This window comes from Bolinopsis microptera, chromosome 2, assembly GCF_026151205.1.
Source record: "Bolinopsis microptera isolate Bmic1 chromosome 2, MBARI_Bmic_1.0, whole genome shotgun sequence".
Taxonomy (NCBI): Eukaryota; Metazoa; Ctenophora; class Tentaculata; order Lobata; family Bolinopsidae; genus Bolinopsis; species Bolinopsis microptera.
In genome coordinates, this window is record NC_087073.1 from 7,398,723 (window position 1) to 7,410,871 (window position 12,149).

General features: G+C 38.4%; 2 protein-coding genes across 2 annotated transcripts; one reads left to right on the forward strand and one right to left on the reverse strand.

Moving 5' to 3' along the window:
- Positions 1 to 446: 446 nt before the first annotated feature.
- Positions 447 to 6,737, reverse strand: LOC134826739 (acid-sensing ion channel 2-like). The gene is made up of 14 exons (XM_063839231.1): positions 6,731 to 6,737; positions 6,386 to 6,539; positions 4,400 to 4,465; positions 4,152 to 4,291; positions 3,906 to 4,000; positions 3,432 to 3,550; positions 3,050 to 3,338; positions 2,702 to 2,800; positions 2,320 to 2,494; positions 2,061 to 2,207; positions 1,619 to 1,783; positions 1,303 to 1,469; positions 974 to 1,100; positions 447 to 682 (listed from the first exon to the last, which is right to left on the reverse strand). The coding sequence occupies exons 1-14, from the start codon at positions 6,735 to 6,737 to the stop codon at positions 525 to 527; spliced, it is 1,908 nt and encodes a 635-aa protein (XP_063695301.1). The 3' UTR covers positions 447 to 524.
- A 3,962-nt stretch (positions 6,738 to 10,699) lies between these two features.
- Positions 10,700 to 11,884, forward strand: LOC134811677 (uncharacterized). Its single transcript, XM_063818703.1, has one exon. It carries the CDS (start codon positions 10,702 to 10,704, stop codon positions 11,629 to 11,631), a length of 930 nt encoding a protein of 309 aa, XP_063674773.1. The 5' UTR covers positions 10,700 to 10,701; the 3' UTR covers positions 11,632 to 11,884.
- The last annotated feature ends 265 nt before the right edge of the window (positions 11,885 to 12,149 follow it).

Sequence of the window (12,149 nt, forward strand, 5' to 3'; positions counted from 1 at the left end):
TACAAGCACTCATATTGGTCACAACAGTTGGCTAATCAGTAAAAAGGTGCGTAACATATCATTAATTAAATAAAATTACTTACTTAAGGTTACTTTATTAAACATAACTAAAGTACGATTCAACTAGAAATTTGTACATCATTTACAAAACGTGGTGTTAGGAGAAGGTGAATGAGAGAGAGGCAGATAAGATCAAATCTTGTGATAACGATCAGTTCATAGACTTATGTGTTCTCAATTTCATTTTCTCCAAAAATAAGGCGGACGGCACCAGCATTTAAAGCACTCACATTGGTCAGAACATGTAGAGTTCTGACATGTTCAGTAAACATGTAGGTGTGAAATACTTAACATAACATTAACATTAACTAAAGAATAGCAAATTTCACTAAATTACGACTCATAAAATATAAATTTAAATACACAGCTCATTTCGACAAGCTGTCTATCACTGGGAAATGAAAATGTTATATGATTTCAATCGACCAAATATTGGCCGGTAATACTTATCAATAAAAATTCCATCATAAACGTGTATTGTCCATTTGCATATCATCTGATGTATTTATAGTCCTTCTCGGAGTTAATTTACGTGCAGTTTTTGTAAAAATCCACTCTATAAATTGATAGCATGTGAAAAATGAGAGCCCGATAAATAGATCTGTTAATCCTCCTAATTCGGCTGAAATATTGAGTGGTTAAAAATAACAAATATGGCACCTAAAAAGATGTTAGCAGAATTGTGCTTGTTCAAAGAAATCAGCTAAATTCTAAAACCAACCTTAGGCTTAGGCCAGCAGACTACAGAGTAAGTCAATATTTATTAATCACTTGTAACTATTTGTGATGCTAAAACCATACATCTTTTCAGCCAGATAAGATTGCATTTTAATGTTGGACCTTTTCTGATTCTTGAACAGTTAAGGGTAAATGAGAAATGCTAACAATCGTGTAACTTCATGATTTTACTTACCTATAAAGCTGGCTATCTCGTAGCTAGCTGTTTGTACTACCTCTATTTTCGTCATCTGGTCCGTATAAAACACTAACTTTACCAAGTTTTTCTTAGCGTCTTCGAAATTATCGTATCTTGACTTAACCTAAAGTAAATAATAGTTTCAGACACTGTCAACATAACGTTACTTGATGAAAAGCACCAACTGCAACATTAGACGAGAAAAAAGCATTATTGCTGACATGGTTAATGAATATAGATTAAAGACGATAGTAGTAATAGTCAGCATTATACAGTCAAACGTTAACAAGGCATATCTGTGAAAGTAATGAAGTGTAAATGTTTACTGAATCCAGTTGACTGAGATAGGTTTCCCAGTATCTCTTAGCGGGATATTCACTGAACGAGAAATCGTATTCGTATTGTCTGTAGTTACAGGGTTCATGGCATGTGGGAGGAGATGTAGACTTCTCAGTAGTGCTTTCTTTATCGTCCGTGCTATTCATCAAGACATCTGTGAGGAAATAATATGGGATCCATTACAAAATGTAGTCATTCTAGTCTACAAACTTTATCTTGTATACTTTATTTAAAGGAGAATGGAAGATCCCAATTAATTTGCAATTCAGTAATTCTTTTACAAGTTTTTAGAATTCAACTTACTCGTTATTTTATTCTGACAGGAAGTCTCGGCTGAGATAGTGCATTCCTCCATTTCCAAGCACTTTACACTACCCCACTGTAAACCTTTCCAATCGACACCGTTTTCTATTTCTTCTATTGCTGCTGTTTTCTTGTACAGCCAGCATTCGTTTTCACTCATGATATCTGAAAACAAAATATTTTTTCACAATTAAAGAAACTCCTGGGTTCTATAGTCTGGTATTCTTTACCAATTCGTATAAATCGGTTGTCAGTGGGTGGAGCTTTTTTAAGCTTCTTATATTTCACGAGGCAGCAAGCCAGATGTATATGAAGTAAGTATATATGCAAGCTATGTATGAAGTATATGTATTATTTAATTCAAATTCATAACCGCTCGTCTTTGTTTTGTTTAATTCTGAAAATATCAGTGATTATACAGTGTATATACAGTTACACTGACCGTTAGTCAGACCACTGTACTGGAAATATAGACAGTCCACAGTATTGTCGCACAGATCCGCACAATCCTTTACTGACTTCAGATCTGTATTGGTGGAGATCCGATCAGTCGTCACGTTGTAACCTGTATCCTCGTAGTAACATGTCTCTGAAGAAAACACATGATATTAGAGGACATTCTCTCATGTCACAGTTTTATAAAGAAGACAAAGTAAGTGCGAAGTTATCAAACATGTTCCCCCCGAAAATACAAAACTGACGATTAAACTCTAGTCTGAATATTTCATCCACATCTTCAGTCCAATACTTCATAAGGGTCCATTTGATGTCAGGCGAGTATTTCTTGTCGTCAGCGTCCTTTATATATCTCTGGTAGAAATACCAGGGATAACAGCCACACCCGAGGTCCCTCAGCTTAGGGTACATCCACAACATCTGCAATGGTAGTCGTGAACTTTATCTTACTGGTGTTTGATGTATGCTTTTAAAATTGGTTCCATTCAGTGGTGAAGTTATGGGATTAATTAAATATCCCCTGTATTGTATGCATCAAAAATGTGAATTCCTCATAATACTTCATTGTTAAATCTTAAGCCTCATTATCCAGTTTCACTCGGCCTGATATCCAACAGCATTACGAACCTGATCTAAATAGCATTCCTTCATCGTCATGTACCCTTTCTTGTCGAAGTGGTCCACCTTATCAATACAGTTGCCCCAGGGTTCTTCCAGTCTCGTTATCTGAAAGTACAAACCTTGAGTGGTCGGTCACCCTAGATTGATGTGAAAACACCGGTATAAATTAACCCTTTTCTTGGGTATAAAGATTTTCATTTTTTAAATTTTGGGCACCTCTATTACAATTCAATTTAAAAATTTAATTGATTAGCCGGTTGTTTGAGTGGTGTATGATAATTGGATGTGAGGCAATAGCTCGCCCGTGAGCTACACGTGTTTAGCACGTTTGAGTCATGTGGTGTGTTATCTCACCCTCTTAGTTCGTAGATTTATAGCATATTCTTTCCCTGGTGACACCATAAACCCAAACTCCTGACTCAACACCGTCTCGTTAGCCATACGGAGTGTCACTAGAAACCCTGCTCGCTGCGTTTCTGGCATGTAATGCTCGGTAAGAGCGTCCAGGGTTAAAGATAGCCCTCCAACAGCACCGTTTACTCTCTGGACAAGTTGCTCATCATCGTTTAGCTCCATGCAGAACCCACTCGAGGTGTAGGCGTGTGAGGTGAATTCTTTGTGGTCCATTGGCTCTTTTGCGAACCTGGTGGATAGTTAGTATGTTATAGTGATCGAGAGAGACTGGGTGGTTCTAATCAATACTTGAAAGTTTAGCAATCAGTAAATCTTTACTTACAATGTCAACTCTTTTATGACAGCATCTTTTATGTCCATCCTGTAAGTTGTGTACATTTCTTCACTGTCCAATATTTCGTTTTTGTTATTTTGAGTGTCATCGGACTTAGAATCTCTTTGCTGCGGTAAATTTTGATATGAGAGCGGGTCATATAGGCATATAGTCTATAGAGTAAAAATCTTTGTGTCGCCATTTATATTATGGCTGAGACGCTCTTGACCACCATTTTGTGATGATGTAGTACTAGTAGGTGCATATCCTCATCGAATTTAAAACGATCGTTCAAGTCGATCAAGGTCGTTTTTACTGTAAAGCAATTTAAAGTAAAATCAAGATGCCTATCAAAATTGCCTTGCTTGTGGACTCTGTTAAGCTTATGTACTTAACATTATAAATTAATCCTGTCCCTAGTTTAATAATTAGCAAATGGCACAGACTATAGTATAAAATATAGGATCAGAAGGAGCTTCTTACCCCGGTTTCATTGTTTATCCAATCCGCGTATTCCTTGTAAATATCAGTACCGTTCAGCTTTGTGTAGTTCAAAATGTTGAGGTTACAAATCGTTACTGAAGATAGCAAAATGAACCAAATACCAATCTATTCTCTCTGTCAATAAAAAAATCAAACCTTAAAACATCAATCCCAAGATGTGTCATGTGGTCTCAACTTTTTTGTTAATAAAACACGTAACAAAACTGAAATAATGATTAATCTAACTGGCTGGCAGGGTGTAACTGTTAGCGAGCTGGCTAAACTCCAGGTTGTACGAATCATACTGGCGGTATTCTGATACCAGCAGGGATGTAATGTAGATACAGAAACCCGTCATCACCAGGAACACTATCAACCAAACTGCTCTGAAATGGACAATGGTTAAAGAATACAGCTCAGATTCAAACTTGTGATGGGTAAAAACCAACGTTTTTTGCTGAATTCTTAAGCAGATGATAATTTGCCGGTCGTACCTTCCAAATTTAGATCGGTAGTCTTTAAGCACCTCTGCTAAATAGTTGTTGCTTATATCTTTGAACCTGTGGTTGTAAGATTTGGTTAAACAATGAACATCATCACCCATACATGAGTAGACATGATATTGAACAGGCTTCTGACATTTGAATAAACAACAATTAAAACGGAGTTGTTTGACGGTCTAGCTGAATCCTGACTGTTTGCTTCAAAGGAACATTTACTAAAGAGCATTTACCAGCTCAACACTGCCCAAAATGGTTATATCAAGTTTCTAAATCTGAACATACCTAAAACGAGGAGGTTCGTCACTGTCATATTCATGATATTGAAATCATTGAAGTCATATTCATGATATTGAAATCATTACCGATCAAAACTAAATGCTAGGTGCGATCTTTAAATCTACGATCTGTGTGAACTAACTCTCACAAAGTTTACTAGATTTATCTGTCTGCGGTTCTAAAGTGTAAACGTCTTCACGACAGTAACCCACAGATTGATGCTGGGCGAAGAAAGTAAGACTATTAACAATAAAGACTCCACAAATTAAAGACATCATAACAAAGCAACATAAGAAGTATTGGTTTGTTCAACAACACAGACTTCTTTAATGGACTCACTATACACATAGCCTGTAGGGGCAGCTGTAGACTAAACTATACATACACTGTACATTGTCCTGTGAGGAATTTAGGAAAAGGAAGCTATTTACGTCTTCAGTTTACAAATCAGTGAAACACAAACATACTATGCGGGGGGACTACAGACCCCCTCAAAGTCCTTTTCAACGTTACTGCCAGGTTACATAGCAGTAGCACTAAAAATCAATAACATCAGAAATTCAAATTCAAAGCAATGCAGTTATAATAGGTATTACAAAGCTATGTAATAACATGCTGCAATCTCTGATGGATCTGCGTTACAATCCCTTCTGCACACTATTATACAGCTGCATATTCACAACCCCACACACATTGTTTCCATGTCAGACTTGCTTGCTATCCTGATCTAATTGCTTGGATTTAGGTTCGCACAGACTGACGAATCAAATAAAAACGAGAAAACGTGACATTGAGATAGCTGCAGTAATGAGGTATTGTTGGAAGACTAGAGTGAAGGTATGAACTCACAAAGTATCGTAATCAGATCGGCACTGTGTACCGTGTTGATCACGGTGGCTTTAAACCAGCTAATTCCAGGTGGCTGCTGGCCGTTCTCCATCTTTGTACAAATTGTCATGCGAATGACATGTTTTATTTTGTGGCTATTCTCGTGAGAGTGTATAGACATTCAGGTGAAAGAGAGGGAAGACTCTCTTGTTCGAGCAAGATAATTCTTATGGATGATTTTTCTTCAAATACTATAAATTTGGTACAAAATATTTTGTCTCGCCAAGCTGATTACGATCCTGTAAAAAATGATTTCAAAATAACTGATACTTATGAGGCTAAAGGCATTTTAAGCTTGAAATCGGCCACTTTTGGTATTTTTACACGTATCATATCACTAAACTTCAGTAACAGTCTATACTCACACTAATTTGCCTCCTTAAAGTTTATTTGGGTTAGAAACGACATCTGGGTCCCTACCCTCGCACAAGATTATTCTCAATTTTCTTGTTGTGTTCCACAACTATACTTCTGTATACTTCAGTGATTTTGGGCTGATGACTCCAGTGAAAGGGCTGGTGACTCTAGTGAAAGTGCTGGTGACGATGAGAAAGACCATAAACCAGGGATTCCTTCGGGAGCATGTAAGATTATATCCAAAGTTTGTTCGCCAATGGGGTGTGTCTGGGTGTCAAAGATCTTCAAGGTGGGTGCTACTTGTGATGAACTCTAGAAGGATGGGGTGGTAATACTCGGTCTGGCCGTCTGGAAGCCCATAGAATTCCAGTTCAGAAACCGAGTAAGGAGGTGCGGCTACTGATGAGAAGCCTCCTTAAAGTTTATTTGGGTTAGAAACGACATCTGGGTCCCTACCCTCGCACAAGATTATTCTCAATTTTCTTGTTGTGTTCCACAACTGGAACTTTATGTCTCAGGAACTGTACTCTTCTCCTGCTTGTTATCTTGTCATATTTTATGTTATCAAATAGTCCTTTTGAGATGTTCTCCTTGAAATTAATGTGGAAGGCTGGAAGTCACCATGATCAACAGGAAATAAATCAAAGATAAGTAAGGAATAGGGATTCACTCAATTATCAAAAGGAAGTATAGCAATGCTAATGGGAAACAGAGAGTAACTCAATGATCGACTTTGATCTAACAGGGTAACTTATAAATCAGCTAGAACAATAGAATTGTAACACATACATACATACATACACGACATTCCGTAATAAGGGACCTCTTCCTCGTGATCATCAAATACAAAATATGTTTTATTGTAATTACGGTTCATATTTTAATCAGAGACTGTACCTTTTTTCGCAAAATGATCTATACCATAGCAGTTAAGGGGGCATACACTAAACCCGTCCAAACTCCAACCCAAATGACCTCATAGGCAGTTCAGTGACCATCTAGCGCACCGTTTCCAGTTCCACGCCAAAAAAAATATTCTGAGTGTCCCTATTTTTGTAATCGAGCATTTCCTGGTTAGAGTGCAATTTTCGGAAAAACACAATTTGTTGCATGGAGAGGCTATAAGTTAATAATTTCTTGCGGTATCGGATTAAAATTTTGCCGAAGAAAAATGAGTAAACACATTTTTGAGGACGTCAAAAACTGCGCCAGTTATTGTTTAATTACAATAATCCTCAGAACGTGAAGATATGATTGAGTGTCCCTTGTTTGCTGCAGAGTTTACCAATCATAAAATCCCAATATCGTAAAACCGATAATATCAATAATCAAATGTCGAATTCATAGTGCAGCAGAAACAGCAAAGAGATAATCGATGACTTCGTTCTCCTGGTAGTGGTAATCGTAAGCTTGCATAAAGGATTCCACAAGGGAGTCGCACCTTATCCACTTGGCAGCTCTCTGGGGTGGAGGTCTTCTCATCAGCCTATCCGTGATCTTCTGGTCTGTAAGTCCTTGCTCCAGTTTGAGGGCATCCAGGAATTTCCAGATGGTATGATTTATTTAGGCCAAATTAGGCAAAATCGCGGCGAAAATCTCGAAAATCGCGGCGAAATAAAATGTATTTGCAGAGGAAAGTTAGATGTCATATTGTCATATATTCGTTAACTAGCTTTTTAGTATAGTTAGATTTAGATTAGCTATACTGAGCAGAGTTTGCTTTTAGATCAGCCCTTCCAGACGATCTCGAAAGTTCCTTCCAGCTCGCCAGACCTCGCCAAAACGGAACTCGATGTTCCACTTCGAATCTGTACTCATATACATAATACTATTAGTTAACTTGTGTTAATGCTTTATCATACTACACGTAATCAAACAAATAAACCCTGTTTACAAGAAGATAACATCACGTGATCGAATCACGTGTTTTGATAACAAAGCTAGAGACTAAGGGATATGGAGCACACAGCTTTTCATGTGTTTTATAGACTGACACAAATTGAATACTACTAGCCTTAACTATAATTCTAAAAATTATCTTAACTAACCTTATGCCTAATACGCATTACACATTATTTTATTTCCTCATCTTTGCCTTTGTTGATTGTTCATCTTCTCGCACAATTGGGGTGAGTCATCGTCATGTGAATGTTTGCAGTTTTCCATACATTGATTGGGGTGTCGACTAGTGGTCAAGTTTATGTCTGATCGTGTCAAGTTTTAGGGACGTTTTTGGCTAACAATGTTACGTCAGCAGACGAGTGGGTTAAGAAACGCTTGTGAAAGTGGATTCCTGGAAACCAATTGTTTTCCATGGTTTATGCTACCCTGATCATTATACCTTGCGATCAAAAGGGGTTGCAGCGTGTGTCAACGGTTTACTTTACTGAAGTGCGTACCTTTTAGAAGTACCTACCTCTCGATATACGATTTTGGACTCGAAGCTTCCCCCTTGTAATGCGATCTCGGAATGCAGGCGGGAGCTCTGTCATCAGAGGTACGAGAATTACTCGGACCGAAAATTTTCTAAGTCGAAATTCTTTCAAATATTTTTTAGAAACTACGTTTGTTCATGTTTCATGCTACCCTGATGATTATGAGCTTCTGAAGTCCGTACATACATGATTGGTTCCATAAACTTATATTTATAAAGAACGTGATATTTGGCCTGAAGATTTAAAGGAGAATGCACAAATTTGTCACAAACTGAAATAATCGCGATCTGTCGCGAGGATCTGAGAAAATCGCGATTTGTCGCTGCGAATGGGTAAAATCGCGATTCCGCACGTGCCGCGATTTCCTTTTTGTCCTTGATATATACCTAAGAACACTTGATCGGCTCACTCCCGTTGCATATGCCTTAGGCACGTATGTCGACTCATATGTGAACTGTGAAGTGTGCTATAAATAAGTGATAAAGATGCCACCAGTGGCAAAAGTAAGGGTAACATGATAGATGTGGTTAAATAATTAAACGAACTGCTCAGTACCGTAATTATAAAACCATTATCTGAGAATTTGTCTCAACATAGAAGATCTAAATGACATGAGGTCTAAACTGGGTCGATTGAAAAGTAAACTACAGATTACCCGGTTCACGTACTGTAGTGCGACACGTACTCTAGTGCGACACGTACCCTAGTGCGAAACCTCCGAGATCGACACTGTTGCACTAAAGTACGCTACCTGGATCGTAGTGCGACACGTACCCTAGTGCGACAGAGAATTTTCAAGGCCGACATTGTCGCAAATATAAAATCATTGTTCCAACACACTTCAAATAATCCATTTTGTCATAATGTTGATGTTGTTCGATGCTTTGGTAGAATCATCGTGACCTTATATATGACCCAATCATATGAACTTGTTATCCCAATCGGAGATATACCTTCATACGATGCGTGTGATAGGAATGAGGATCATATGCTGCTTATGAGTTACCCAGTGGATCACACACTGCATACGTGGCTTGAACTGATCACTTCGAAACACGTAATGTGAACCGACGAATCGTATTAGGCTTCGTAAGATCACTTCGAAATAAGTGACGTAAACCCGACTAATCACTTAATGGTCCAACACACTAACCCTTATAACATCAATCAAACCATATTAGGCTCCCACGTTTCACACTTCTCATGTGACCTTAACTTGGAAATAAGTCAGGATATTTTGTCGCACTAGAGTACGCTACCTGGATCGTAGTGCGACACGTACTGTAGTGCGACAGATGGTGTTTTTGTCGTACTTAGCACTAGAGTACGTGTCGCACTAGAGTACGTGTCGCACTAGAGTACGTGTCGCACTAGAGTACGTGTCGCACTAGAGTACGTGTCGCACTAGAGTACGTGTAGCACTAGAGTACGTGTCGCACTAGAGTACGTGTCGCAGTACAGTACGATTACCATCTAGCCCATTTCTAGGTCAGCTAAATTTTACTGATGGATCACATCACTAATTGTACGTCACTAATTGGTGACATGATCTGATCTCCGTGGGACCCCTAATAATGAGGGGGCCTGGTCATCGGCCATAATATATGATGACGTGATCTTAAACTGCTGACACAGCATGGATACAAATACTCAATTAGCCTAAGAGTTTGTACATCAAGTGCCAAAAGATAATATACATACGTACGTTGGTCTTTATAGCTCAGTCACCGAGTGCCCGGTTGAGATAATTCTTTTTCGTATGAGTGAATTACTATCACATTTTTTTCGAATGAAAGTTAATTTTCACACAGCTACTTGCTACCCTGTCAGTGTCAGGGTAGCAAGTAGCTACCGCTGACACTGACATCTCTATTGATGTATAGTCAAGACACGTGAGTGTTATGTGTTAGGACTCTCATTGACAAATTTGTGTTTAATCCTGTTTAATCCTGTGAACCCTACCCAGGTTATTGGTTGTGGGGCCTGGGGCCATGTGATGTGATACTTGTGGGAGCCCGGGATGAGAGGTTCTTAGTTGTCGGTCCCCGGGAATCGTGCAAAAAGGCTTATTATAATGGAGTATAAGGAGAAGAAGTAAAATACATATTTTGTTGTTAATAATAATTGTGTGGTGTTTAATGTTTATCTTAAAAGTTACACTTACAGCATATGATTACGTTTTATAGTCGAATCCTTTATTATTATGATGTAAATTGTAATACTTCAATTAAAACAAGGATACATTTTTTAATAACTATGTAAACTGTAATGAAGATTACTTCCGTTGTTACGAGTATATTGACATACAAATAATTTATATTTGACATGTAGGACATCATGGACGCAGGAGAAGTTCTTAGAGTAGTCACCAGTGGTTTGGTTGGAATTGTGGGAACTCCCGCAAACCTTGTGTCTCTTACCTACTTCTTCAAGCACGACAGAACCACCTTGGGATCCAGACTACTCATTTTACTCAACTCATTTGATCTCGTGGTTTGCATCTCGGCTATCGGAGTTAATGTGTTTTACTTTTTGCCGAGCAATGCGAGCAATTTAAAAACTTTTGATATAACTGAGAATATTTTCAAAGTGCTGTTCAAAATTTCTATACAATGTACTGGGTTTACAACTTGCTTGCTGACTATCACAAGGTCCATCAGTTTAGTCAAGCCTTTCTACCAGATTAACCAATTTAGAGTCGCAACTGCCTTACTTGTACACGCTATCATCATATCTGTGATGGAGATCTTGGTGCTAATTCTCAGGCTGACAAGAAGTGTACCACGGGATATCTTTCGGAAAGCATGGTATATCGTGCTTATCGTAGAATTGGTCGATCTGATTTTAATATTTCTTTTGGTTGTTATCTCGAACATTTTCTCTGTAGCGAGTCTTCGAAAGAGTCAAAGCATTGCTGTAAATAACCATGCTATTGCAAAACAAGCTACAATAACAGTATTCATCCTATCAACGCTTTTTTGTTCTCTTAACCTTGCTCTTATAGTAATATTGCTCTGTCTCTCTATTGAAGTATCTATACCACCGACAGTATCTTGGATTGCGATGTGGCTGGCGCTGCCACTCAACTCAGCATTAAATCCATTAGTTTACATTTGGAGGAAGGAACCTTTGCGGAGGTACTTGATGGACGAAATCAAATGTTGTTCTGGTAGCCGCCACGTGGAGAAAGGTCACACTCTGGGTCATCATTCAAGGAGCAAAACCGCACAAAACCATACAGTATCATACCTTGAGTCTGAAAACTGAACTCTAAGTCTAACCAACGATCACATTTCATACTATCTTTGAAATTGGCAGCCACCGTGGAGAAACATTTCACTCTGGACCATTCTACCCTTGCTGATCAAGTATCAGCCCAGACCGACTTGAAATTGAATCTGGAAAATGAACTTCAGCTTTTGTTGTTGCAGCCGCCAGAAACGTCACAATCCGGATCATCCACCAAGGAACAAACCGTACTAAATCGGCAATATCGTACCCTGATTCTGAAAACTGAACTCTAGCCAGCAAATATATTTTATACAACCTATGAGTATTGCTGAAAGCACAGTGTAAGGCCTACACGGACCGCCTCTAACTAGCCAATCCCTGTTTACATGCCGTGTAGCAGGGGACTAGAAAGAGCTAAACTAGTAAGCGGGGCTATAAAACTGGTATCGGAAATAGACATTATAAGTCGCTGCACTTTTAGTAATCATATGACAAGCTTACCATTTTGGTCTTAAGTTTAACTACTTTAATATCATATCTTGAAAGTGTATGTT

Coding starts and splice junctions, on each gene's coding strand:
- LOC134826739 (XM_063839231.1), bottom strand. Junction 2,801..3,049: donor TAAATCTACGAACTAAGAGG/GTGAGATAACAC, acceptor TTGTACTTTCAG/ATAACGAGACTGGAAGAACC. Junction 683..973: donor CGAGATAGCCAGCTTTATAG/GTAAGTAAAATC, acceptor TCAATATTTCAG/CCGAATTAGGAGGATTAACA.
- LOC134811677 (XM_063818703.1), top strand. CDS start 10,702: ATGGACGCAGGAGAAGTTCTTAGAGTAGTCACCAGTGGTTTGGTTGGA.